The 25,000-nt window shown below is 49.8% G+C and overlaps 1 protein-coding gene and 1 long non-coding RNA gene across 7 annotated transcripts; one reads left to right on the top strand and one right to left on the bottom strand.

The window, feature by feature from the left end:
* Positions 1–25: 25 nt before the first annotated feature.
* CC2D1B (coiled-coil and C2 domain containing 1B) lies at positions 26–24,403 on the bottom strand. Of its 6 annotated transcripts, none has more exons than XM_028486433.2 (25): positions 24,268–24,403; positions 22,610–22,732; positions 21,320–21,554; positions 20,091–20,191; positions 19,560–19,715; positions 18,994–19,119; positions 18,633–18,792; positions 18,256–18,437; positions 17,999–18,074; positions 17,791–17,901; positions 17,578–17,708; positions 17,295–17,367; positions 16,958–17,094; positions 16,413–16,530; positions 16,160–16,332; positions 15,624–15,749; positions 14,578–14,636; positions 14,374–14,490; positions 13,914–13,987; positions 13,708–13,766; positions 13,429–13,480; positions 12,851–12,950; positions 12,594–12,684; positions 11,248–11,377; positions 26–518 (listed from the first exon to the last, which is right to left on the bottom strand). In XM_028486433.2, exons 2-24 carry the CDS (start codon positions 22,673–22,675, stop codon positions 11,249–11,251), a joined length of 2,652 nt encoding a protein of 883 aa, XP_028342234.1. In that variant the 5' UTR covers positions 22,676–22,732; positions 24,268–24,403; the 3' UTR covers positions 26–518; position 11,248. The 6 variants fall into 6 exon arrangements, with proteins under 6 accessions (XP_028342234.1, XP_007129285.2, XP_054939326.1 ...); XM_007129223.4 differs by lacking the exon at positions 26–518 and adding an exon at positions 937–992; XM_055083351.1 differs by lacking the exon at positions 26–518 and having other exon boundaries at positions 10,985–11,377.
* Positions 512–10,479, top strand: LOC114485279 (uncharacterized). Its single transcript, XR_008616798.1, has 3 exons — positions 512–911; positions 3,191–3,367; positions 4,787–10,479. It is a non-coding gene; the product is annotated as an uncharacterized lncRNA (long non-coding RNA).
* Positions 24,404–25,000: the final 597 nt, after the last annotated feature.

Here is a 25,000-nt window from a genome sequence, read left to right as displayed (position 1 = left end):
TCAAAAACATAAACAGGTTTGAAAATTGTTAGGAAAAGTTTGGAATCTTTGCGATAATTATTTGGAATTCCTCATTGGAATGAGTATGTATCTCCACATATTTATACTTGCTATATTTTGGAGAGGGCACGACCATAAAATGTGGCCTTTCTATTCAGGAATCTAGAAGTGATAATGTAGCACTGAAGGGAGTTTGTTGTGATAGACAATATAGATACATGTTCATCACTTCACACCAGCACTGTCATAATTAACATACTTGGTCAAATAATTCCTTTAATCAATAAACACTTATTAACCGCCTACATTCCAAGCAGTGTGTCAGACCTGGAAATGTAGCACACAGAGGTGAGTATATTGTATACCCTCCCTTTCGGAAGTTCATTTGTGAGGCAAGTACGCAGACGTCTGGAGAGTATGATGAGATGAGTGTTGTCACAGTCAGGAGCGGAGTGCTGTGGGAGAGCCAGGGGAGAGCAGGATCGGGTGGGGCTGTGCAGTCACTGAAGGGAGGAATACTGGAGGAAGAGAGCAGGCTTGAGTAAACAGTTTCTTTACATTAAATAACCAGCTCCTGGAATCAGGACTCCTTTGTCATATGTGTGTTCCCTGAATTATTTCAGTGCATAGGCCCTTCCCTGAGAGCTCTGTTCATGAACATTTTTGTGCAGTGGCTTCTTCTTTGGTGATGTTTTACACACGTGCTCAGCAAGGCACCCAGTGAAATTAGTAAAAAGACTTGACAAGAGAAGTGGTTCTTCTAACTTTGAGCTGCTTCCATCTCTTTCCTTTGTCTCTGTTTTAGTGTCATAAGTCCCATAGATGGGAAGTCCATGGAGTCTATAACAAGTGTGAAGATATTCCATGGATCAGAGTATAAAGCAAATGGAAAAGTCATCAGATGGACAGAGGTAAGGAAATGAAACTTGGCATCCTTGACCTCCTTTGAAGACAACTTTTTGCTCGGCCCAGAGACACATTCCGGGCTGATTCTGGAGGATAAGAAAAATAAATAAATAAAATCTGTTTACCTTCTATACTCCAATTCTCTCTGGTCTATCTTAGCTCACTAGGAAGAAATGCACAAAGTGCGGCCTGCAGCAGTCAGACATCTCCTCCCGATGAACTAGTTTTTAGAGATTTGTTCACATTGGAACTCAAGAAGGGTGTATCTCTGAAGGGTGCATACCATCTTTGCTGGATTCTTCAGAAAGCTGGGCTGGTTATGCTGCAGTTATAACTGTCTTGGATAATACAGTCTTTAAAAAATAGACTTATCTCACCAATAAGAAAACTAAAGCTCAGAAACTAACTTGTCCACGATTACATGGTGACTAAGTAATGGCTGAGTCCTGATTCAAACCCAGATCTGGCCAACTCCTAAGTTCTTTTCCACTATATTGTTCCTTAACGTGAAAGCTGTGTTAGAGGCTAACTTGGGAATGAGAGAAGCAGGGCAGGAACCCTGTATATGTGTACATGTCAGACAAATCAGAAAGTTTATTTTCTGAGAGTAAACAGGTAGGTCCTATGTCTCAACTTCTTTTGAACCTCATCTATACTTGTCTATAAAATAAAGTATTAAATTATAGATCTCTAGGATTTCTGGCAGCTTTAAAAATCTTAATTTTTTTTTTAAATCTAAGAAGTTCTGTGACTTCTACATTTTCCATTTTACACACAGGGTAACTGAGGCCAAGGGAGGTTAAATGCCTTACCCAAGTTTACTAGCTGGTTCCTGACAACACATAGACTAGAGGTTCTTCAGTTCTTGAGCTGTTGTTCCAAGTGACTTATCTTTCATACCATGCTTGGTGTTTTCATATGCGGCTGAGTGGTTTTATCTGCTTGCTTTGTAATGATCATCCCTTTGATATATTTTGAGTAGTGCAGGGTCTGGAACATGTAAATGTCTTTATTGCTTACAAAGCAGTTTGACCTGTGTTTCCTCCTTTTTGCTCCCCAGTAACCCACTGAGGTAGGGAGATGAGAAATGAGAAATGACATAATGAGTAAACAGTCTGAGAGGCCGGGTGACTTGTGACTTGCCTAATGCTGGTTGCTGGCAGAGCCAGGGCCAGAAGTCTCCTGAGTCCCACTGCAGAGCTCTTTCCATCATTTCATGGTGCCATTCTCACTAGTGCATCAGGCATAGGGCTTCAGAGCTGCCCCTTTGCAGTATTCTTAGTATAAGCCGCTGCTTGAGCAGTAAGCTAGGGGGTGGTATATAGAAGCATTGCGTATTTACATATCTGTATCTTTTACGTTTTGCTTTTTTTTTTTTTTTTAGTGGTATGCGGGCCTTCCTCTGCTGTGGCCTCTCCCGTTGCGGAGCACAGGCTCCGGACGCGCAGGCTCAGCGGCCATGGCTCACGGGCCCAGCCGCTCCGCGGCATGTGGGATCTTCCCGGACCAGGGCGCGAACCCGGTTCCCCTGCATCGGCAGGCGGACGCGCAACCACTGCGCCACCAGGGAATCCCAACGTTTTGCTTTTATATCATTTAATTTTTACAATAACCAGAGAGAATAGGTGCTTCCCATTTTACAGAGGCAAACTGGGCATTAAGAAGCCAAAGGCCTTGCTCATGACCCTCCTCTATGTGACGAGGACTCAAGTCTCAGTTCCAAACCTGCTATGCTTCTGCCTGCGCCCAGTGCGGTGCTCAGTTCAAGGACACTGACACAGCTCCGGCCTCAGCAGTGGCAGAGTCATGTGGTGGGAAAAACTGTGTGTGATAAGAGGCAGATTCTGGCCTAGGCCCTGAGCGAGTCACCTCCCTTCTATGAGTAATCAGTAATATAAAGGTGTTGGGTGACATGATCTATAAGGTCCGTTCTCTTAGAAAGTTGTCCACATATTAGGGATTCCTTTTAGAAGTATACAGTGCAAAATGTAAGCCTTTCCAGGTTCTGAGTAGAACATACCATTATGACCATGGCCATGGCTTTCAGGTAGATAGGCAGATAGCAGCTACCATTTTGTGGATGCAGAGACTGTGAGAGGCAGAGGCTGTTTCTTAGATGTAAGATGTCAGTGCCCTACGTTTCTTGGCCCAAGGACCTCGTGGTGTCCGAGGTCTTCCTGCACATCTTAGGGAATCAGGTTGCTCATACACATGAGTTGGTGTACTCATTTCTTCCTACATCTCCTAGGCACAAGTTTAAAAGTCTCTTTTGTTTGGGGAACAGGTGTTCTTCCTAGAAAATGACGACCAGCACAGTTGCCTGAGTGATCCTGCAGATCACAGCCGACTGACCGAGCATGTTGCCAAGGCTTTTTGTCTTGCTCTGTGTCCCCACCTGAAGCTTCTGAAGGAAGATGGAATGACTAAACTGGGACTACGTGTGACACTTGACTCAGATCAGGTAAAGTCTCAGCCTTTGAAGCGGGCCTTGGGCAGTGTCTGTTTTCTGACATGTGAGTTTTCCTGCTGCAATCCAGAGAGTATAGGTATAGTATAAGTCTCTGGACCTTGGGCCTGACCAGATACAGTATTTAGCCTTCCCTCTGTTGGTAATACAGCTGGATGTGCTGCTTGGTCAGATTCTCTGAACCATTTGAACTCTGGCTTCCTCACCTGAATTCTTGCAAGGACTTTTCTTTTTAGTGTGGGCTAAGAAGTGTGTGTGAGGACCGGCCACCTCCGGTGTGAGTGACATCAGGGCCAGCCTTTGAGACTCCCCAGCCCCGCCCTTTGGGAATCATTCTGCCTCCTTTAGAGAGCAGGTCCCAAGCTGTCCCATATCCTGTCGTTTTCTTAAAACTACAGAGACTTCTGCCGACTGGCCTCTGCAGCTCCCACTTCTTACTGTCAACATTTCCAAGCTAGTTAGTGGCTAGGACTTGAACTATTTCCCCATTGGTTTTCCTGTCAGTTCAGGTCTCCTGTGGCCGGGCTTCCCTCCCTGTCTTACTTAACCTTTTTGTATGCTGTTTGTAGTCACAATCCAGTCTTAGTGCACCCTGCCCCCACTTCCTTTCCTCAGTGTCTCTCTCCTGTGGCCTAGCACTGTAATCTCCCTACATTTCTTTTGGATTTTAGATCCATGTGACATGTCCCAGTGTTCCTGCTTTGATGCAGTTATGTCATTATCAGGGAAAATGTGAAAGGTTATATATTTGGCTCCATTTCCTGACTAGTCATCAGTCAACATATAGTTATTTTCTACTAAAGGTCTTGCCCAATGCTGTACTAAGCATGTCAAGGTAATACAAATGAGGTATTACAGTCCTTTCTCAAATGGTACTGAAAATCTAGCTGGAGAATTACCGCACATAAAACAATTTAAGAACAAGCATTTTTCTGCTAAATATATGGGGCTGTGGAGGGCAGGGGCCCCGTTTACATTCATCCTCGAATTCCTGTGTTTGTAGGTGTTCAGAAGATGGTGTGTGGAAGAATGGATGGAAGAACAAGTGTTCAGTTCCTGTTGTGTTAGGGAGTTTACCCAGTATATTCCTCGTTTTAATTTTCACAACCAAAGGTTTATGTATTACTGCTGACATTCCATATCTCTCTGTGCCCCATCCCCCCTTCCTGGGAAACTAAGACCCTGACAGATTAAGTGTCTGGCCCAAGGTCTCACAGCTGTCATGTGGTAGAGGCAGAATGAATGATAGGATGGTACGTGACAATTCAGGGAAGAGAAGAAGTTTGTGTCTACTGCCAGTTCTAGCCCCTGGCCCAGAAGGACATCTCCTTTCCTGCTCAGTCTCCTTGGCCCTCAGCCCTCTGGAGAGATCTCTGTCCAGTAACCTCTCATCCCCTTCTTTCTGTGGTGTAGGTTGGCTATCAAGCAGGGAGCAATGGCCAGCCCCTTCCCTCGCAGTACATGAACGATCTGGACAGCGCTTTGGTGCCGGTGATCCATGGAGGGGCCTGCCAGCTCAGTGAGGGCCCCATCGTCATGGAACTCATCTTTTATATTCTGGAAAACATCGCATAGACAGAGAGGACTTCATTTTTTTCTGTTCAGACCTGTTGCAACAGCAGTCATACCCAAATCATTTGCACTTTAGAACTGGAAAATTAAGATTTTGTTAACACTATTAATGGGGGAGGGGGTGGGGTGGGGGTTTGGGGGACGGGGTGGGAAAGGGTGGTTGGGGGGACAGATGTTCCATAATTCTAAGTCTTCTATGCATTGTCCACCGAGAAGATCTGGGCAGCTTCTGTTACTGCACCACAGTTACGCTATCCTTGCAGCTAATCCCCTTCTGTTACTGTTTAGACAAAAGTTCTGCTCCTCTGTTTTAAGACTTACTTTTGGTCTTGTGCTCAGAAATGCTCAGATGGGTACAGCCATCACCAAGGGTGGGGTGGGAGGGCAGAGGGGAAATAAACAATGAAGCATCAGTCTTGAACTCTTTGTATAGGATGGATATAAAAAGGATAGTTTCATGCTGATCTTGTCCCAGTTACATCACAGCGACTTCAAGTAGGAGTCACACTTAGAGTTTTTGTTTTTACTAGATTATTTATTGAAGCGAATCAAAGACCCAAAGGATTCTCTCTCTTCTATCCAAGGAAGGGCGACTCAGTGTAAATGAGGTCACCTGGATAGTAGAGCCAAGTACAGGATCTCTCAAGATCTGCCAGAGTGGATGAGACACTGAATTGGGCCTTTCTGTGAAAGCTGACAGAATATACCCGAGACATTTTTAGTTATAATATACACTAGAGGTATTTTATTTTATGCCATGCCCTGCCACTTGCAGGATCTTAGTTCCCTGACCAGGGAATCGAACCTGGGCCCTGGCAGTGAAAGTGCAGAGTCCTAACCACTGGACCACCAGGGAATTCCCTACACTATAGATAGGTATTTTAAAAAATATTTTATTGAGAAATAATTTAAACTTCCAGGAAAGTGGCAAGTTAAAAAAACCACCACCACCACCACCACCACCTATGTATGCTTTACCCAGATTGAGCTATTGTTCACAGATTAACTCATTTGCTTTATCAGTGTTCCTTTCTTTCCTTTTCTCTCTCCATAAAAGATTGAGGCACTTGAGAGTAAGTTGCATACATCATAGCCCTTTATCCCTAAATACTTTAATGTTTGTTTCCTAAAAATTAGCACATTTTCTTACATAACCATAGGACACTTCTCAACTTCGGTGTGATACTTTAACCTAGCTTCGGTCCAATAATGTCCTTCACAGCATCTTTCCCCTCAAGTGAAGCTTCCAGCATGATAAGACAGACATGGTAAGTTGTTGTCATGACTCACCTTTATCTTTTATGTCATTGATATTTTTGGTGAATAAGGTTCCCCCAACTCATTTCTTAACAGAAAATGCCTCATTTTGCATTCAGTTGGTATTTCCTCATAATTAGGTGAATTACACATTGTTGGCCAGAACCCTGCCTAAGTGATGTTATGTCCTTCTTAGGACCTCACATCGGGGGTCACTTAATGTCCTTCTGCCCCTCACTGGTGGTAAATTTTCATCACCTGATCAAGGTGTGGTCCAGTTTGTCCACTGTGTATTTTCCCCCTTGGAACAAATAACCAGTACGTGTAGAGATACTTTCAGATCATGCCGATATCTTGCTCACTGAAATTTCCCCTTAAAAGTTAGCATTCTCTGATGTTTCCTGTCTGAACTGATCTTTACTACGATGGCTAAAAATGATTTCTCAATTCCAGCACTTTCTCTGCCTTTACCAGTTACACTTGATTATCTATAAGCAAAAGCCCTTCTTCCTTATTTATTCATGTAATTAGTTTTCATTATGGACTTGGGATTACTTTTTGAATGATTCTAATTCATTATTTTGGTGCTCAAATGGTCTCAGCTTTGGCCAGAGAGAACCCCTTCAGGTGAGCTCCCACATCCTTGTGACATGCTCCTAACATTTTTCTGAACACTTCCTTTTCTGGCCTAACCAGATGCCCCAGGGCCATCTTGGGCTAACCCTGTCCCAGCCTTGGAATCAGCCTGTTTTTTTTTTTTTAGAGAAAGTGGTATTAGAAGCCAAGATTTGGTTTACCAAATTATTTACCAAATAATATTATTTGGTTTACCAAATAATATATGTGATGCACTCTGATCATTTTCTCCTTCATTAAGAATTTATTTTGGTCACAGACCAAATAGATTTCACAACCCACAGTTTGAAAAACACTGCTCTAGGGCAACTCACTTCCTTGTCACTGGCATCTTCTAAACACCCAGGCCAAGCGAGAGGTTGGTCCCTCTGCAGTGAAAGCACAACTCCAAGAAGCCCCTGGAAGCTAGTGTGGGCCTCTGAGACAGTGAGAGGCTGCTCCTCAGTGGCTGGAGCTGGGCTTAGCACTTGGCAAATACAGGCTGTGGAACTACGTTTAGGGCAACAGCTGTTTTCTGAGGCCCAAGTGTGTCTAGCTAGGTTTAGTGCTCTTCCGTGGTGGGGGAAATCTACATTCTACATCTGCCTCTCCATAGCCTTCGCTGATGGTGGCTGCAGAGAGCTGGGATTGTGACCTTTCCCGTAGACTTGGAGCTTCTAAGGCAAGAAAAGAATGGGTGCCCACCGAACACCAGCTTGTAAGGACCGAGCCCTGGGACTGTCACCCCCCCCAAACCTGACAGGCACAGGATGCACTTGTTAATAACAGGGGTATTAATAACAGGGTTAATAATAATAGTAGTAGGTATTTGGGTGTAACATCTAGTTTGGTCTAAATATAAATTGGAGCTTCTGTAGGAGCTGGCTCCCTTGGTCCTGTCCTAGAGAAGTTACCTTTCTTCCTGCCACCTAAATAGATCTTGCAGTTATACATACCTTCTGGGATCAGTGCAAACTTTTAAATTCCCCTACTCTGGCCCCGCACAGTCAGGTCCATTCTCAATTGCATAAAATGTCCTTTATGTTCAGTAAAATCACCTTGTGGAATTGGGCATAAAATAGCCAAAGCTAGTTCACTGTGTTCCCTCGTTTCATTTTTGTTTTTATACACTGTATGTTGTATAGAACTGAAACATCACATTTCTAAATAAGGCAGATTCTTCTATAATGTAAACTTAGATTGAGATATAGAGATCCTTATAAAGAGGAACAGAATTGCCATTCTGGTAACGTTAAATTTTTAAAAACTAAATTCTTACCAAATGCTCGGCAATGTAGTTTCTCCATTTCTTTTTATCAACTCTTATCTGAGCACCTACCGGACTCTAGGGCTACAGAAATATGCAGCTTTGCCCTGTGTAAGTTCCCATCTAGTGTCTTCCCTCATGCACAGTGTTTCCTGAATGCTGGTGAGCTCAGAATTTCCAACCGAATTTACTTCTATCATAACTAACTAGTCATCTGGGGAATAATTTATGCATTTAATGCATTTCACACAACAAGCAAGCCATCTGCTGAACACTGTTTCTAGAGCAAGTGTGTGATGGTTTCTGTTTTAATAATAATGCTAAAATAATTTTAATAATGACAGTAATGGGATTTGGAGGATTGTAATGTAGCCAGAAGGGATAAGGAGCAGAATAGGAATGATAACGCCCATTTTAGAGTTTGGGAAGCTGAGGCCCAGAGAAGGGAAGAATCTATCTGTGATGGAACTGGACCAGGTGCAAGCTACCTGCCTCTACCTTCTACCAGTCTCAACCCCACAGTTTCATCTTAAAAGCAGTTGCCTTTACTTAAGGGGCAAGATCTGTTAAGAGCTGCCCACACATATTTGGAAAACAAGCACTCAAAAATTGGGAAGCAACAATGCAGGTTTTGGAATAGTGCTATAAAAAAGGAAAATAATAAAACAAACTAGTCTGCCCTTTAATTGTGAGCAAGACTTCCTGATTGATTCTGAGAAAAATTTCTTCCATATTTTATTCAGTTCACTAATTCAGAAGAAAGTGTGCCTTGCACTAAATTGAAAAGAAATTTTAAAATTTAAAAATGATTTGGGTTGTGGCTGGTTCTCAACTGCCCATAAGTCACTAATCTGCGATGCTGAGTTGCTGCATTTGGATAAATCTTTCTTAGGACAAGATGAAGCTGGGCAGGCTCCTCCCATGCCAGTGACCCCTGCATGCCGTGGCTAAAACAAAGGCCTTTTAAGAACCTTAGTCTCTAAGTCCAGTGGGCGGCTTTGTCTTGCCTCTCTCAGCCTGGAAGTTCTGTTTTCCAAAAAGCAAAGGGCAGTTAAGCAGAATGAAATTGAACAGGTTACGGTGGGAAATCTCTGAGCCACAGAAAACTTCCTATCAAATTTCTAGCAGAGGCCTGAGTTTAGAAATTCCTAGGGCTGGCAGAAGCTTCAAGCCCTCTTAGCACTGGTGAGTTGGGTGCAAACCCTGAGGAGAAGACTAGGTTGAGTCAGGAACCCTCTTTGCCGCCCCTCTTTGCTCTAGGCCACCTTATGAGGGCTAACAACCCTGCTTTTCATTCTAGATGGCTGCTTGTATGACACATAGATATGACTGCATTTAAGAGTTAAGGCTCACATCTATGGAATTTTTGGTAGTTCACTCTGATACGTAAGACTGGCCAGCAAGCTCTCAGAAAAGTGATTTGTTGTCCCTGCTCTGTTACCCACGATAAGCTCTGCTCTTAAGGGCAGGGAAGCATGGTCCAGCTCCATCCCAGAAAAAGACACACACACAAAAGCTCAATCCCGGAGCTGTGCATTTGCAATACTATAGTGATCAGTAAGTTGAATGCATCTGCTTTACGTAAAGCCTTAAAAAATTATCTTCAGGAATGCTTTGTTGAACTTAATGCTTAAAAAAAAGGGGGGGAAAAGATGCGGTATTAAAGTTTATTTCTAAGAGATGTAGAATATTGCAGTTTTGAACATTAAATCTATTGCAACTACAAATCCCTCCATTATCTCCATCCATTCAGAAAAACAAAACCAAAGGAGAATTTCTTGGGAAGAAACTAATTTCCCTAGGTGATTAGCTGAAGAGGCAAGGCTTCCCCTGCCCCGTCTCAAAAGAGGAAGCCATAGCAGCAGTTTCTGTCAACTGACAAATGTTACTGCCACTCTGGCTTTTAAAAAGTGACAGGGAGCAGCAGGGCTTTTGTTTAGGACTTTGATGGTTACTTTGTGAGGAGAGTGTAAATCCCCTACAATGAGTTAATTAGACCTAGTTTCTTAAATAAAATCAGCTACATAATATATACACACATATATATATTTTTTTCCTAGTTAACATAATATTCTTTCAGTCTTAGATACTTGGACCAAACCCAAGACAACCCTACCCCTACTTCCCACCACACAGTCCTGAACAAACTTCCACTGAGAGCTTTGAGAAGCAGGGAGGCTAGTGCAGCAGCTGTCAGGAACCAAGGCACAGGCACAGGCAGGGCAGGGGGTAAACTGAGTTGTGTGGGATAGGCTGCCACTGGCCACCTGGAGTCACAGAACCCTGCCCCCACCCTAAGCAGGGGGTGTGGTGGGGTGTCCAGATCACACTTGAGTTTTCCCATCCCTTACAGTTCTATCTTTTAAAGGCACATCTAGAAATGGTGCAACTGCGGGCTGGGGTAAGCTGCAAGCAGCTGCTACCCAGGGGTTAAGGGGTTACAAGACTCCATGGCAGAGCAGTGAGGCTGTTCTTGCCCTCCCCCAGATGGAGGGGTGGGGGAATCTTGGAATCCAGCCTGTTTGCGTGGAGGCCTGGGGAGGGGCCAGCAACAGGAAAGACTAGGGCCGTGGTCAATAATGCAAGTACTTAACAGGTCTTTGGTGCTTGTGCAGCAGCATCTCCTTTATGTACAATGACCTCTATAGCCAGCATAGCTGGGGGGAAAAAGCTGGAGAGGAATTGCTGGCCTGACTCCACTCCCTACACAGACCCTCTGTTGCACAAGGGCACAAAGCACAGGAAGTCTAAACTGCAGTGAATGTACAAGTAGATTTTAGAAAGGGTTTCCTGAAGACAGACCTGGGAAAGTTAACTTCCTTCCCCAGTTCTACTGAAGATGAGACACTGAGCCTGAGCGCTACCCAACAGTTTTGCCTCTTGATCTTCCTCACAGATGACAGGAAGTCTAAACTGCAGTGAATGTACAAGTAGATTTTAGAAAGGGTTTCCTGAAGACAGACCTGGGAAAGTTAACTTCCTTCCCCAGTTCTACTGAAGATGAGACACTGAGCCTGAGCGCTACTCTTGATCTTCCTCACAGATGAGAAATTCCTAGGCTTTCTCCTTAGATATGAGTTGAGTACTGGAAGGGTCCCTGGGGGGGGGGGGGGCAGGCAGTGAGCAGGGGACAGAGATTCTAAGGGCCCAGAGAGCTGCCCACCTCACAGGCCCCTGGGCTCCAGGACCAGCCAGTTCTCAGTGACCATCTGCACGTCCTGGCCACTCAGAGGCTCCCGCAGCCTCACCTTCACCTCCAGCTTGCCCCCAGTGGGCTTCCTTCCGTCCAGGACCTGTGAGGGCCACGGAGAGGGAGATGGTAACTGAGGGGAAAGGGGTGGGGAGCAGGCAGCTCCCTGTGCTCACAGGTGAGGGGAGCGAGCAGCTAAAAGCATCCTGCATCTCAACACAGGAGTCTCCATTTCAGGACAACCCCACCCTCCTGCTGTCTGGTGGTGGTGGTTTTAGGTAAGTCTTATAAAAAAAGTCATATGTAAATCCAAATAAGCACCAATGCTCTGAAGTGGAAGTGAGAAACCCAGAGCTCTGCTTACTCAGTTTTCCCCAGTCCCCTTGGCAACTCCTGGAAGAAATGCTCTGGCTTCAAGGTGCAGCCTGAAAAACCACTGAGCCCAAACCTTCAGTTCACAGATGGCCCAGAGAGAAGTGAATGATACCGTCACACAGCCACTGTGCAGCAAGGTCAGGACTTGCTTGTCTTTCCAGCCGCCATACTGCTTCCCTCCTATGCAGGAGAGGGGGCGGCTGGAGTTCAAAGCAGTGCTTCAGGCTTGTGAAGTCTAACCAACCTCACTGGGGCTGATACACAGCAGGCCCCACTTAAGAACTCCCCCAAACAGGCAGAGGCAATGTAGTGGGAAAAGCCCCAGCCTACGAAGGCATCAGCCAGGGTCTGGGCCTAGTTGTGCCAGAGATGCTCTGTACGAGCTTGCGGAACACCCTTCTCTTCTGGGAACCTTAGTTGCCTCGTCATCAGGGGCAAGCTCTGGGAGTCCCTGTGAAATTCAGTGAGTTCAGGGACGCTTAAGGAGCTGTCTGGGGCTGATTCCTAAACACAGACTAGCTGTGTTCTGGTGGGTCCCTCCTCTGGAAATACATTATCAACTTTACGTCCAGAGCTTGTTCTACTTCATCACGTTGCCAGACAATTGCCTCAACCATAACCTGCCCCCAGACACCTAGGAATTCGTGTGTGCCAAGCTGACAGCCGTGATCAGGCCCCTCAAAAGCCCCCTAATCCACCATCCCTGGGAACCTGAGTAGCGCAGAGCATCTTGGAAGGATTGTAGCTACTTCCTTTCTGGGTGACGCTATGAAATTTTCTCAGACCCTCTGAATCTCTTCATTTGTGAAATAGGCACAGCACATACTCTATAGCACACTTATGGATATTTTTAAATTAATGGGCACAGAAAACCCACAACAGGGACTGATGTTCAGTGAACGTTGGCTCTTTTCTTGCCAAGTCCTCCAGTTTGCCCACCCTACCTCCACAATCTCTCTGATCTCACACTCATTCTCCAGACGCTCCAGTTTCAGGTGGGCTGTGCCGACCAGCTTGTCACTTCTGAAGAAGGATCTGGAAAGCCAAGAGTCAGCAGAGGATTGGACTGGGCAGGGAAGGCAGAAATGAGCTGGCTAAACCCAGCACAAGAGAACTGAATAGGAGCAGGGGCAGCAGCAGCAACAGAAACCAATCCTTCCTCCCAGCCCACCTTGGCAGTGTGACTGACCAGAGCCCTCACCCTTTGTGGAAGATTTCAAACTTGATTCCTTTGCTTTGAATCACCCTCCTGAAGCCCCGGTGGTTTCGGTTGATGTTTAGTTTGAAGAGCTGATCAAATTCTGCAAGAGTGGGGAGAAGGTAGAGGAACTTGGCTCCCAGGGATTTCCTGACGAAGTGGAAACTGGCCCAGGGCTGGCCTCCCCTCTCAATCTTTCTGCCTGCAATTCGGAGTCACTGCCACCAGAGGGAGGTAGAGAGAGCATCAAGGTCCTGGCCTTGAAGTCCACTTGGACAGTTCTTGTTAGACACAGATCAAACCAAAATGGGAAAGGCTTGGAATTTGGAGTCAGGATTCCTGGATTTAAGTCCTGTTTCCACCATCTCCTTGCTGTGAGGCCCTAGGCAAGTCCCTCTACCTCTCTGAGCTTCAGTTTCCCTAATTACCTTAGAGAAGTAGTAGTAATACCTGCCTTTATCTCCTAAGTTGAGAAGACCAAGTAAGATAATAGATCTGAAAGCACTCTGGAAACACAAGTGCTGCACAAATATATCAGAGGGTGAAAGGGAGGATAAAGCAGCCCTCACGTGGGTCCTCACCTGGAGAGTTTGTGTTTTTCACCACAGCTGTTTTGTTTTTTTGAGCCTGGTCCTAAAGCAGTGAGAAGAGAGGAGTCAGGACAGCTTGAAAAAACAGAGATATAGGGCCAGGAACTCTGGGCTACATCAATGCTGAGGGAAGGGACCCATAGAGGGAATGGGCCCAAGGGTCTTCAAACCCCTCCCTATAGCCAGACTCCAGGGATGGGGAGAAATAGAGCACCGGGCCCTGGAAGGGAAGATGGGGTTCACAGGATCCAATTGCTACCTGAATCTCACCGAATTAGGATAGTGGAACTCAAACCGCACAAAAGCATCCAAGTCATCAGGGGTCACCCCTATGAAGGAGAAGCAGGAGTCAGGGTCAGAGGGAGTAGCCAGGAGTCCAGCACTTGATGCAGAGGGAGAGCCAGTGCCTCCCTAAGCAGCCAGGAGTGGAGAGTCTAGACAAGTGCCTCTTAGAGTAGGGGTGGCCCTAGGGCTACCTGGAGGGGCTGGGAGGTTCATTCCCCGGACAACAATCAGATGCATTTCTGTGCTGTTGAGTTCTGCGAAGATCCTAGAGCCAGGAAGCAAGGAGAAAGGGCCCAAAGTGAAGGAGAGCGGTAGGAAAAGGTGCCCTCTTCCAGTGGCTGCCTACCCAGCAGGGTGGTGGCCAAGAGGAGAGTGGGCCCAGGGAAGCAAAGCTTGTCTGTGTAGAAGCAGCAGAGCTGGCGTGCAGACCTCGGTCTGTGACCCCTAGTCCAGGGCTCCTTCCCCAGCCACCACACAGCTCTGAGCCCCTCCTCACAGACAGGCACCATGTCCTACTGCTCCCCAGCCCCAGGGCCCACGTCAGGGGCAAGCCTGGGAAGCCTCACTCAAGGGGCCTAAGTCTCCACCCCTGACTCCCAGCTTCTTGCCCAGTCCCTGCCTGGAGCCACGGTCTCCCTTAGGCTTTGGCACCTCACAGTTTGGAATGTCTTCAACTCAAAGTGGTGGCTGGGAGGGTCAAGGCCCTGGGCCTGGGCCAGGTGCAGGATCTCAAGCTGCTTCTTGCGGTCTTGAGCAAGCTTCTCAAACCTGACAGGGACAGGTGTGCACATCAGCATGGCAGGGCTCATTTTCTGCTCCCCACCCCACAAGCTCCAGCCCCAGCCCTGCACTTACCGGGTAGTCTCGGCCACATTGCCCTGGTGCATAAACTGCTTGGAGAACAGCACACACTTCTGAAAATGGGGGGTCAGAGTGAATCCAGAGTCCAGAGCAGGACCCGTCTAGGTTGGCCTTTGAGGCCTGAAAGGTCCAACCTTCTGTAGCCTCACCCCTCTCCTCCAACACGTACCTCAAGTTCACTGCTCCCAAGTCCCACTGCACTTCTCTGAGTTTTTGCTGTTTCCTCTCCTGAGGATAGCCATTCCCCTAAATTCCCTTAGCAAACTCCTATTCTTTAAAACCTAACAGAAAGGGACTTCCCTGGTGGCACAGTGGTTAAGAATCCGCCTGCCAATGCAGGGGACACGAGTTCGAGCCCTGGTCCGGGCAGATTCCACATGCCGCGAAGCAACTAAGCCCATGCGCCACAACTACTAAGCCTGCGCCTTAGAGCCCATGAGCCGCAACTACTGAGCCCGTGTGCCACAACTACTGAAGCCTGTGCTAGAGCCCGTGCTCCACAACAAGAGAAGCCACGGCAATGAGAAGCCCGCGCACGGCAATGAAGAGTAGCCCCAGCTCGCTGCAACCAGAGAAAGCCCACGCGCAGCAAAAAAGACCCAAGGCAGCCAAAAATAAACTAATTAATAAATTTTTTTAAAAAAAACCTAATAGAAACATCTCTTTAGAAAGCAGACTTGCAGGCAGCCATTCAGATAGATACACATACACCCAATTATACATCTATGTATATCTTACATATATATATATATATATACACACACACACACACACACATATCTGTTTCCCCAAACACTTCTTCCTCCCATCTTCAAAGTAATTCCCCCTCCAGTCTGTTTGAACTTCATAACCACCCTGCAAGAGGGGCATTAATCATCCATTTTATAGATGAGGAAAATGTGGTTCAGAGAAGGGAAGTGCCTTACCCAAGATCACATAGCCAAGTAAGTAGAAGAGCTAGAATTTGAATCCTATCTTGCCTTTCACCAAGGGGAGGCTGTGGGTACTGAAAGGGGAGGACAGACAAGCAGTCTACTGACCTCATGTTGCTCCAGAAGCATTTTTTGTAGCTGGGCATACACCTCCTCAGCCTTCTGAGAGAGTCGCAGGTCCTCATGGTGGATCAGGATGAAGTCACCCTCCTCATCCGTTAAGGGTGAAGGCACCTGCCCAGGTCACAAGGCCCCTCAGGGGCCTCAAGAGTCAGATTATTCTTCTACTGAGCCTAACAGACACAGGAATCCAAACTAAATGTTTCTCCAGCTTCTGGTAACCTCCAGTGATGGGAGCTCATTGCCTGCCATCCTAGCCCAGGCTGATACAATGCTCTGCTTTCCTCTGGCCTTGCCCGGCCTGGTCAGCTCTCACCACAGGCAGCCCCCCTGGCCTCCCCTGGCCTCTCTTGGGGTCATGGGACAGAGAGACGCATAAGCACAAGGCCTTCTCAGCTGTCACCACATCCTATTCAGGTCCCACCTCCTCCAAGCAGCAACCTTGCTCACAGTCTGCATGTCCAGCCGGCCACCCACCTCTCTGCCTGAGAAGTCCTGCTGCTCGTTAACCAGGCGACACTCACCTTGGCGAGGTCCACAGGTCGGCCAGCTCGCACCTGGATGATCTGAGCCTCAAGGGATTTGGCCACCCGCAGATGGGCTTTGGCCTGCTCCAGGTCTTGGCCACGCTTGGCCTGCAGGGCTGCCCGCTGGTACTGCAGTCTCCGTGCCTGCAGCAGGGCCACCTGCTCTCGCACTGGAGGGAGGGGACGCTGGTTAGAGCCATGCCTGCCTCTCGCTGGAGCCTTCACTCCATCCCTCTTCTCCCCAACTCACCAGCTGGACTCAGTGACTCCTTAGAACTCGAGGCTTTGGGCTCAGGCCGGGGCCGGGATGAAGGGACCAGAGGCTGTGCTGGCTTCTTAGCCACTGGGGCCTGGGCTGGGGGCTCATCCTGCAAGTGCCCAGGAGGCTGTCACAGGAGGCTGTTCCCCACCCCGGCCATGGCAGTTTCCAGACCTGGGCTCTCTTCCTAACACTGTACTACTCACTGCATGACCTGAAATGAATGGCTTTCCCTCGTGGGCCCTAGAGAGTCTCAGAGCTAGAAGAAGCCTCAAAAGCTCTCTGAGCTAACCCCCCAACATGGGACAGCAGGGTAATGGGGATCAAACCTGGGCTCTGGAGTCAGAAACACCTTGGTCTGAATCCAGCTCTGCTAATTCCTAGCTGGGTGCCCTTGCCCAAGTTTTTTCTCTGTAAAGTAGAAGAAAGAATATCTACCTCGCTGGGCTTGTTAGTATGGACACCAGTGTCTGGGTTCACCCCTCATCTGCTGTTTCCCCCAACCAACCCCTGGAGCCTCGGGCACTCAGCCAAACCTTGTCCTCGTCCTCATCTTCCTCTGCGGGGGCTGTATCCTCTGAGGAGGCCAGTTTCTGGGCAGCTGCTAAAGTAGCTGCCACCACATCCTCCTCAGTACCCATAGTGGGCCCCCAGCCAGGTATAGGGGGGAATCCTGTAGAAGAGAGACAACTGGGAGAGGGCTCGGGTAGCCTTGGGGAGGCACCAGATTGCTGCCGGTCCTGTGTGGGTCCTCCTGGGCATGGCTGGGTTGGGTGGCTCCCCCAGAGCGGAGGCAGATCTGTGAGAAATCATTTCCCCTTCCCCCGATCCTGCTCAGGGACCTCATAAGCCCCCAGGCCAAGCCCCACTCACCTGGAGGAACAGGCAACTCAGCAAAGTCAACTTTCCGTCCTGCTCGGTGGGCTCGAATGGCATCTTGATATTGCTGCAAGGGAAGGAAGGGAGGGACTGATGGTGGGCAGCAGTCTGCAGGGCTCCACGCAGGGAGAGACAGAAGAGGACAAAGACAGCAGCCCCAGGAGGAAAAAGAGCCCCTGAGGCAGCAAGAGCTCCAGAGAGAGACAGACAGATGAAGACTCAAAGACCAGGGAGCAGACAGACAGCAGCCAGCCGAGGAGGGACGCTGCAGGCCCACCTTGGCAATGCGCTCGTGCATCCGGGCCTTGCGCTCATCCCCGCTGCCCCGAGCCTGGGCGCCTGCCTCACGGTACTTGTTCAGCCTCTGCTGCAGGGCGTCTAGCACTGTCTGTGGCTCAGTAGGGGCCACTTGAAAGGAGAAAGGAGATGGCCTCAGCTCTGCCTGCCTCCCCCCAGGCCCCCACTCCATGGTCGCATCATCCGGTCCTACCTGGGGTGGCCGGGATGTCAGAGGCCATCACTGGCTGCACTCGCTCCACTGCTGGGTGTACATCTGAGGGTGCTGTGGAGGCCTTGGAAGCCTGTGGGAGGGGCTTCAAGTCTGGGGGACCCAGAGCAGAGGTGTAGGTGTGGGTGGGGTGCCTGGCCAGCCCCAGCCCCAGCCTGAGCAGGCTCCCCCCGCCCGTTCCCACACTGACCCTCAGGTGCTGGGGGCATGGCACTCAGGTCCACAGGCTGCCCCTTCTCCAGGGCCTCCAGGACGGCCCCAAATCTCTGCAGTAGGAAGAAAAGCAGGTGTGGGCATAAGCCAGGGAACCCCAAGGATCTGGGCTGAAAAACTCCCCCTCAGGCCAGTCTCACTGAAGCCCAGTCGAGTTGTGTGACCTTGAGCAGGTCACCGCCCCATCTGTGAAATGAGGGATTGGACACAGGACCTCTGAACCAGATGCCATACCTTCCCAATCCTCATGAGCTCTCGGGCACGATCTAGGTCTCCAGCCCGCTTGGCATTCAGGGCAGCCACTTTGTACTCTCTCTGTCGGGCCAACAGCAAGGCCCGTGGGTCTGCGTCTGAATCAGGGGGGCCAGAAATACTGGGGCTGCCCAAGAGGCTTGTCTCAGGCTGGGAGGGGTTGTCTATGGAGAAACAAAAAGTCCACAGAGAGGACATGAAGGTCAAAGAAGAAGGTCACCAGTGCCTCCAGGTCTGGTTGGCCTGAGGACCTCTTAGGGAAGGTGTGACTGACAGCAAGGGAACAACGGCAGGATGGGGAGGCAGGCCTTGGGCTCTGACCTTGGGAACCAGGATGGGATCTGACTCTCTCCAGATACCTGGCTCCACGGAGTGGGGAGCTGGGGGTTCTGCTTCAGGGCTCCTGTTGGTTGTTTCCTGAGGGGCCAGGGGCCTCTTGCCCAAGGCCACTGGAGGTGGGATCTCATCCTCACTGATCTTCCTGCCTTTCCTCACAGCAGCCAGCTGGGACTCCAGAGTCTGAGGGAGAGAAGAACCAGAAACCTAGCCAGCCATCACAGCCTGGACCCTGCTCAAAGACAGGCCAAGGGTCCTTCACCTCCACGAGGCTGGCGGGGAGGCTTCCCCTCTGCTGGCCCAAGCTCCTCCCGTGCCTCACCCTCTGCCCTCTCTGCCCTCAGCCCCACTACTAGCCCTGCTCCCCAGCCGAGCCCAACCCACCTTCAGGCCGCGCTCACAGCGCCTGGCTTTGGCTGCTTCACCTGTCTCCTTGGCACTGGCCACCGCCTCCCGGTAGTTGTGGATCCGATCCTCCAGCACAGCCTGCAGCCCCTGAGGCCCTCCAGCCTGTAGATACTTGAGTTCAGGGCCTGGCCACTCCAGGGCCAGCTAGGCCCTTGCTGCTCCCTCCCTGCAAGGAAGCTTCCCTGGAAAACAAAGCTCTTGGATTCAAGGAGAAGGAAGAACCTAAAAGCCTCAAGGTGGGAGGCAAAGACTCACTGGAGAGGCCAGAGGCCATGTCAGAGGCAAACACAGAGGCCCAGACAATCTGTGGAGGCCAGGAAATGGCTGCAGGGGGCGGTCTGGGAGAACAGAGAGGCCTTTGAGGCCGGCAACCACCAAGGAGTTTCTTGGGCTCAGCCTCTGCTTGGGGCAGCTGCTGAAGGAGGGCCCTGGAAAGGGTTACCACAGTCTTCCTAGGCAAGCCGTGCTCCATGTGTGCTATACATGGACATGCAGGCACAAAGGACATGGACAAAGGCACACTGGACCCCTCCAGAACCCACCTGAGCCGCTGGAACTGGAGCTGTTAGGAGAGCTGTCTGCACTGGAGGTTCAATGTTTTCCTGTTCCTTCTCCTCAGAGCCACCTGGGCTGGCTGTCTCATCGCCATCCAAGGGCCCAGCCTCCTCATCTGCACCCAGGACCTCCTGCAGCTCATTCTGGGGAGACACAAGTCCCAGGAGCTGGGGAGCCTCATGACCATACCCACGACAGGACCTGAGAATCAAGGACACTCTCCCCCAGCAGTATTTCCCAGTATCACTCACTGTGCCTGAAAGTCCCCTCTACCAAAACACGCCTTTAATCTGACCAGGGATAGGCTTGAAATCAGTGAAGCCTCCAAATCTGAGAATCCCCAAGTACAGAGCTCAGACCACACATCAAAGGGGACAGATCTCACACCATACAGTCAGGAAAAGGGCCCAAGAAGGGCAAGGCACTCAGTCAACATCAGAGCACACAAAGGGAAAAACCCCAGGCCTCCTCCACAGGCTTGACCACAGAGCCCTCCAACAGCAGCCCGGCAGACGCACCAGCAAGTCTGCATCCTCCTCCAGCCCTTCCTCCTCCTCCTCCTCCACATCCCGCATACAGTCCGCCGCCAACTTCTCGATGTGGGCCATAGGCAGGGGGGCTGGGGGAAGAGGGTCACAACAACTCAGAAAAGATTCCCAAGGAGTAAAGGAGGGTCTTCAATCCACTGAGCTGGCAGACACACCCAGGTAGAAATCCTCCTTCCCTTCCACAGCCAAAGTCCCACCTCTGCTCTTCCTTTATGACCCAGCGCAGAAGACCCTCAGCAGGGAAACCTTTCTAGGCCCTCCAACGGGCAACAAGCTGCTCCCTTCTTGGCACTTTTGCTGTGGTAGTTATTCACAGACATATCCATCCATTCCCCCTAACCACACCTTTCACATATATATAAAGATTTTTAACATTCATTTGAGCTTCACGGTAATTCTGCAAGATAGGTAATACTGGCAATTCCTGGCAGTCCAGAGGTTAGGACTCTGCGCTTTCACTGCCAAGGGCCTGGGTTCCATCCCTGGTTGGGGAACTAAGATCCCACAAGCTGTGCAGTGTAGCCAAAAAAAAAAAAAAGACAGGTAATACTATCCACATTTTATGTATGAGTAAACTGAGAACTTTATTAATTTCCTAACATTGCAATCCTGATAAATGGCAGAGCCAAGATTCAAACACAGGCTCATCAAACCCAAAGCAGGTTTGGACTGAGAGAGAAGTGATGGCCATCGTTCTCCCAGAACAGTGAGCCGCTTCTTGGGTCCTCTCCTTGTCCTCAGCTCAGGAGCACAAGGGATGGGAGATGGTTCTCTCTAAGGGTTCCTGGTTTAGACCCTCTGACCCTCCCAGGGTTCAGGTCTCTGTCCTCTTCCAAGCTGGGGAGGGAGATACCACTTATTCATTCATTTGACACAATTTCTGTGCACTCATTATGTGCCCAATTCAGTCTGTGCTGAGCCCCTAGTCTATACCAGGCCCTGGCTAGGGCTAAGGATAGGGATCTGAGTCAGACTGCGACTCAGACTGCTGACTGTCCACAAGCGAGAGGGCACAGTCCAGAAAGGAGCGAGCTCCCCATCACACAGGCAAGATGGCCTCTTGGTGGGAATGCTGCAGAAGGGACATGGATATCAGAAGGACTGGATGATCTGGCTGGCTCCCCACAGCTGTGAGGAGAGGACCCTCCCCACACCCTGCAGAGCCCACCTGGTCCCAGCATCAAGTGCTCCAAACTCACCCTGCCCCTTGGGTGCTGGCTTCTTGCCTGTGGTCCCCACTTCCCCAGTGAGGGCCAGCAGCTCAGCCTCCAGGTCCCCATCATCTTCAGTCTCCTCCATCCCCAGCAGCATGTCCTCAGGGCTGAACTCCATAAACAGCCCAAGCTGAGAGGAGACACACACGAGGCAGAGGGTGGAGCCCAGCCCCAGAGCCAGCCTCCAGGAGCTCAGCGGCTCCTTCGCTGTCTGTGGGGACTAATGTGCAGAAAGGGAAACTGAGGCCTGCAACATTACCCCCGGGACGCTTATTTCCCTGCTGACTCTACAAAGAACCCAGTAAGACCACACTACCATTATGATTACTAGCAACAATAACAGCACTAGCTGCCAGGCAGGGTATGTAGTAGCACTCTATGTGATTATCTCAGTTACTTCTCATTATCCTGAGATACGTCCTATTTTCTTTTAAATTGTGGTAAAACACATGTAGCATGAAAACTACCATCTTAACTATTTTTAAGTGTAGAGTTCAGTGGCGTTAAGTACATCCACATTGTTATGCAGCAATCACCACCATCCATTCACAGAACACTTCTTATCTTGCAAAACTGAAACTCTGTACCCATTAAACAACTCCCCATCCGCCCCCCCCACCCCGTAACCACTATTCTACTCTTTGTCTCTATGAATTTGACTACTCTAAGTAAAGGTAGGTCCTATTTTTATCTCCATTTTCAGATGAAACTGAGACAGCCTTGTAAGTGGCAGAGCTAGAATTTAAAATAAGGTCCTGTGTCTTGAGTCTATGCCCTTTATCCTACCACCTCCCTTACCTGCCTCTTTTAAGACAATAAAAATGGGCTAAGAAGTCTCAGAACTTGCACCCAGAAGAAATAAAGGGAGAAAATTAGAGATCCCATCAGTCCCCGACTTGGGCCACAGCCCAAGTTGTGGGCAAGCAAAGCTGTGGCCCTAAATGAGGAATCCATGAGAGCACTGAGACTCCATCAGAACACCCTAAACTCTGGCGGTTCTTGAACCCTCCAGATCATTCATATGGAGGTGGCCATGGCAGGAGGAAGCCTGGGTTGAAACACACGAGAGTTCAGGCCTCATCTCCCACATGTGTGTGGCAGGGGCGGGTCAGAGGGTCTCTAAGGCTTCTGCCAACTCCAGGAGGCATGGCTCAAAGTCTCTAGACGAAAAGGGAAACCACACAGGTGACCCAGTTTGCCCGAGTTGTCAGAGACCCTCACGCTCAGACTGACCCAGAGGTGAAGGTGAAGGTGAAGGAGGCTGTATATCCGTACCTGCTTGGCAGCTGCCACACCCTGGTCACTGGCCTGAGGGCCCTTCCGAGGTCTTGGCCCTGGCATCTTGGCAGCCTGGACACTTGTCTAATGGGGAGTCGAAGAGGCTCAGACTGGAGCAGCCTACAAGCCCCGCCCCCAATGGGTGTGGTTAGTAAACTCCCAACTCAGAGAAAGAAGGCAATGCTTAACACTCAAGGCTGAAACACCAGACCTGAAAGTATAGCACTGAAGCAAGCACCATGGAAGATGAAAGGGACGTGGCCACCTGTTAATAGGTTTAAGGGGGGAGTGTGGACACAATAAAAAGTTACCGAACTGACTGACAAATTTGGATTAAATCCAAGTGGTTGAGTGGTGAGTGGCTTAAGAAGGCAGATTCAGGGAAATAACTCTAGGTACCGGGTGGGTATAAGGCTGGGTAGGATTCAGAAAGGCTCTAAAACTGTGCTGTTAAACACAGTAGCCATATGTGGCTATTTATGTTTAAATTTAATCAAGTTAAAAATCCTGTTCCTCAGCTAGTGGCTACCATCAGCCAGCACAAATAATGAACATTTTCATCACTGCAGAAAGTTCTATTGGACAGTTCTGCTCTAGAGAAATCGGACTCAGCATTCTGATTCACTCAGAGACCTCACAACCATTCATAGGACCTACTGTGCATCAGAGTGTCCTGGGCATTGGGAGCGCAAGAATGAATCTGACATGGTGTCAGTCCTCAAAGAACATTTACATGGCGGAGAGTCCCTCATCACTGGACAAAACCCACACAGGGCTGCACCAGGGGCCATGGGTGCCCAGGGGCAACACCTTACCCAGCAGAGAGAAAAGGCTTCTTGGAGACGGTGGTGCCAGTGCTGAGTTATGAAGATTTTGGGGGGAAGGAAGGGGAATAGGATTCCAAACATAGGGAACAACCTGATAATGGTTCTGCGGTGACAACAGCTTGACCTGCACAGGAAAACTAAACTGGGATTAGTGGGGCATAAAGTGTGAGACAAGAAATGGTACAAGAGAAGCTGAAAATGTGAGCAAGGGGCAAAAGAGAAAAACCTTTAAGCCTAAAGGAGTTTGGGCATGATTCTGAAGGCAATGGACGTGATGCGATCAGGTCGGCGATTCAGAAACATCCCTCTGGCTGCAAAAAGGAAGGAAGTAGGAGGGCGAACCCAGGCTGGAAGCCGTCTCGGCACCGAGCATCTTGCAACGGTCTCGGCGAAAGGGGAGAAGCTGAGACAGCGTGGGGGCGGCGTTGGGGATGGAGAGAAGTGGACCGACTCGAGTTAGGGGGTAAAATCAACAGGGCTCGGAGGTTAACTGCATGTGCGCTCACGGGAGGGGGCGCTCAGGATGACTCCAGGCGTCAGATTTCAGTGACTTGCGTGAACGGCTGGCGGTCAACTGAGCGGGTGACACGGAGTGAGCAGGTCAGTGAGACGCGCCAAGTCTGCGGCTCCGGGGGCACCGGGCTGGGGGCAGCGGTGCTGTACCAGGCCCGGGCTCAGGCGAGAGAAAGGCAGGGAGTGCGCAGGGGAGGGGAAGCCGGGGACCCCACTCCCAAGCTGCAGGACGCGCCGCCCTGCCCTGCCCAGCCGCCTCCATCTCCCCCGCCGTCCCCTCCTCTTCCCTCGCCAGAGGGCGGGATCGCGGCATACCTCGCGGCGGATCCGAAACCGACCCGGGCCTTCTCCCGCCGGGGACCGCCCAGGCAGCCGCGACAGGAAGCGCCCCGGCGGGAGGCGCCTCGCGCTCTAACACGTGATTCCACGACCGGTGCGGCGCGTATTACGCATGCGCAAGGCAAAGCGGGCGCGGCGCTCCAGCAGGTGACTCCAAGGGTGGGGTTCTCAGCGCGCAGGCGCTTTCGGGCAGGTAACGCCAAGTTTTCCCGGAGGGTCGTTGTACCGTTCAGGGTTGTCCGGCTGCTTGTGCAAATGCAGCAGGTTTGTCCCCTGTCCTTGCCCATTTATTAATACAATCTACCCGCCAAGCTTCTCCCTCATTCCCATTCTGAGGCTGTTTGGGCGCAAGCTCGCTTATGTAGCCTCAAGTCCTCGTCCCCGCCCCTCTCGGCGTGGAGGTGAGGATGGTGCAGCCTCTGCCCTAGAGGAGCGGTTTCTCTGCTCACCATCTTCCTCAGTGTCCTGTGTTAACTGAGTCTCTAAGAAAGAGAAATGGGGCTCACCATCTTCTTCTTAATCATTCAGCACTTAAATGTACCTTTTCCAGTCAGAAGGCGGGTTGAATATTTAAGATATGACAGGCAGTGTTCATTGCACCTCTTTATAAAGTCACTTCAGACAGTTCTTACTGTCTTTTAACACCAAGTTCTTACTCCCCTATCCGGCAGGGCAATGCAATGTAATTGGAGGGTAGGGGGAAGGAATC

This window comes from Physeter macrocephalus, unplaced genomic scaffold (genome assembly GCF_002837175.3).
Source record: "Physeter macrocephalus isolate SW-GA unplaced genomic scaffold, ASM283717v5 random_948, whole genome shotgun sequence".
Classification (NCBI taxonomy): Eukaryota; Metazoa; Chordata; class Mammalia; order Artiodactyla; family Physeteridae; genus Physeter; species Physeter macrocephalus.
The sequence above is the reverse complement of the archived record's forward strand: the minus strand, read 5'-3'. Positions and strand labels throughout refer to the sequence as shown.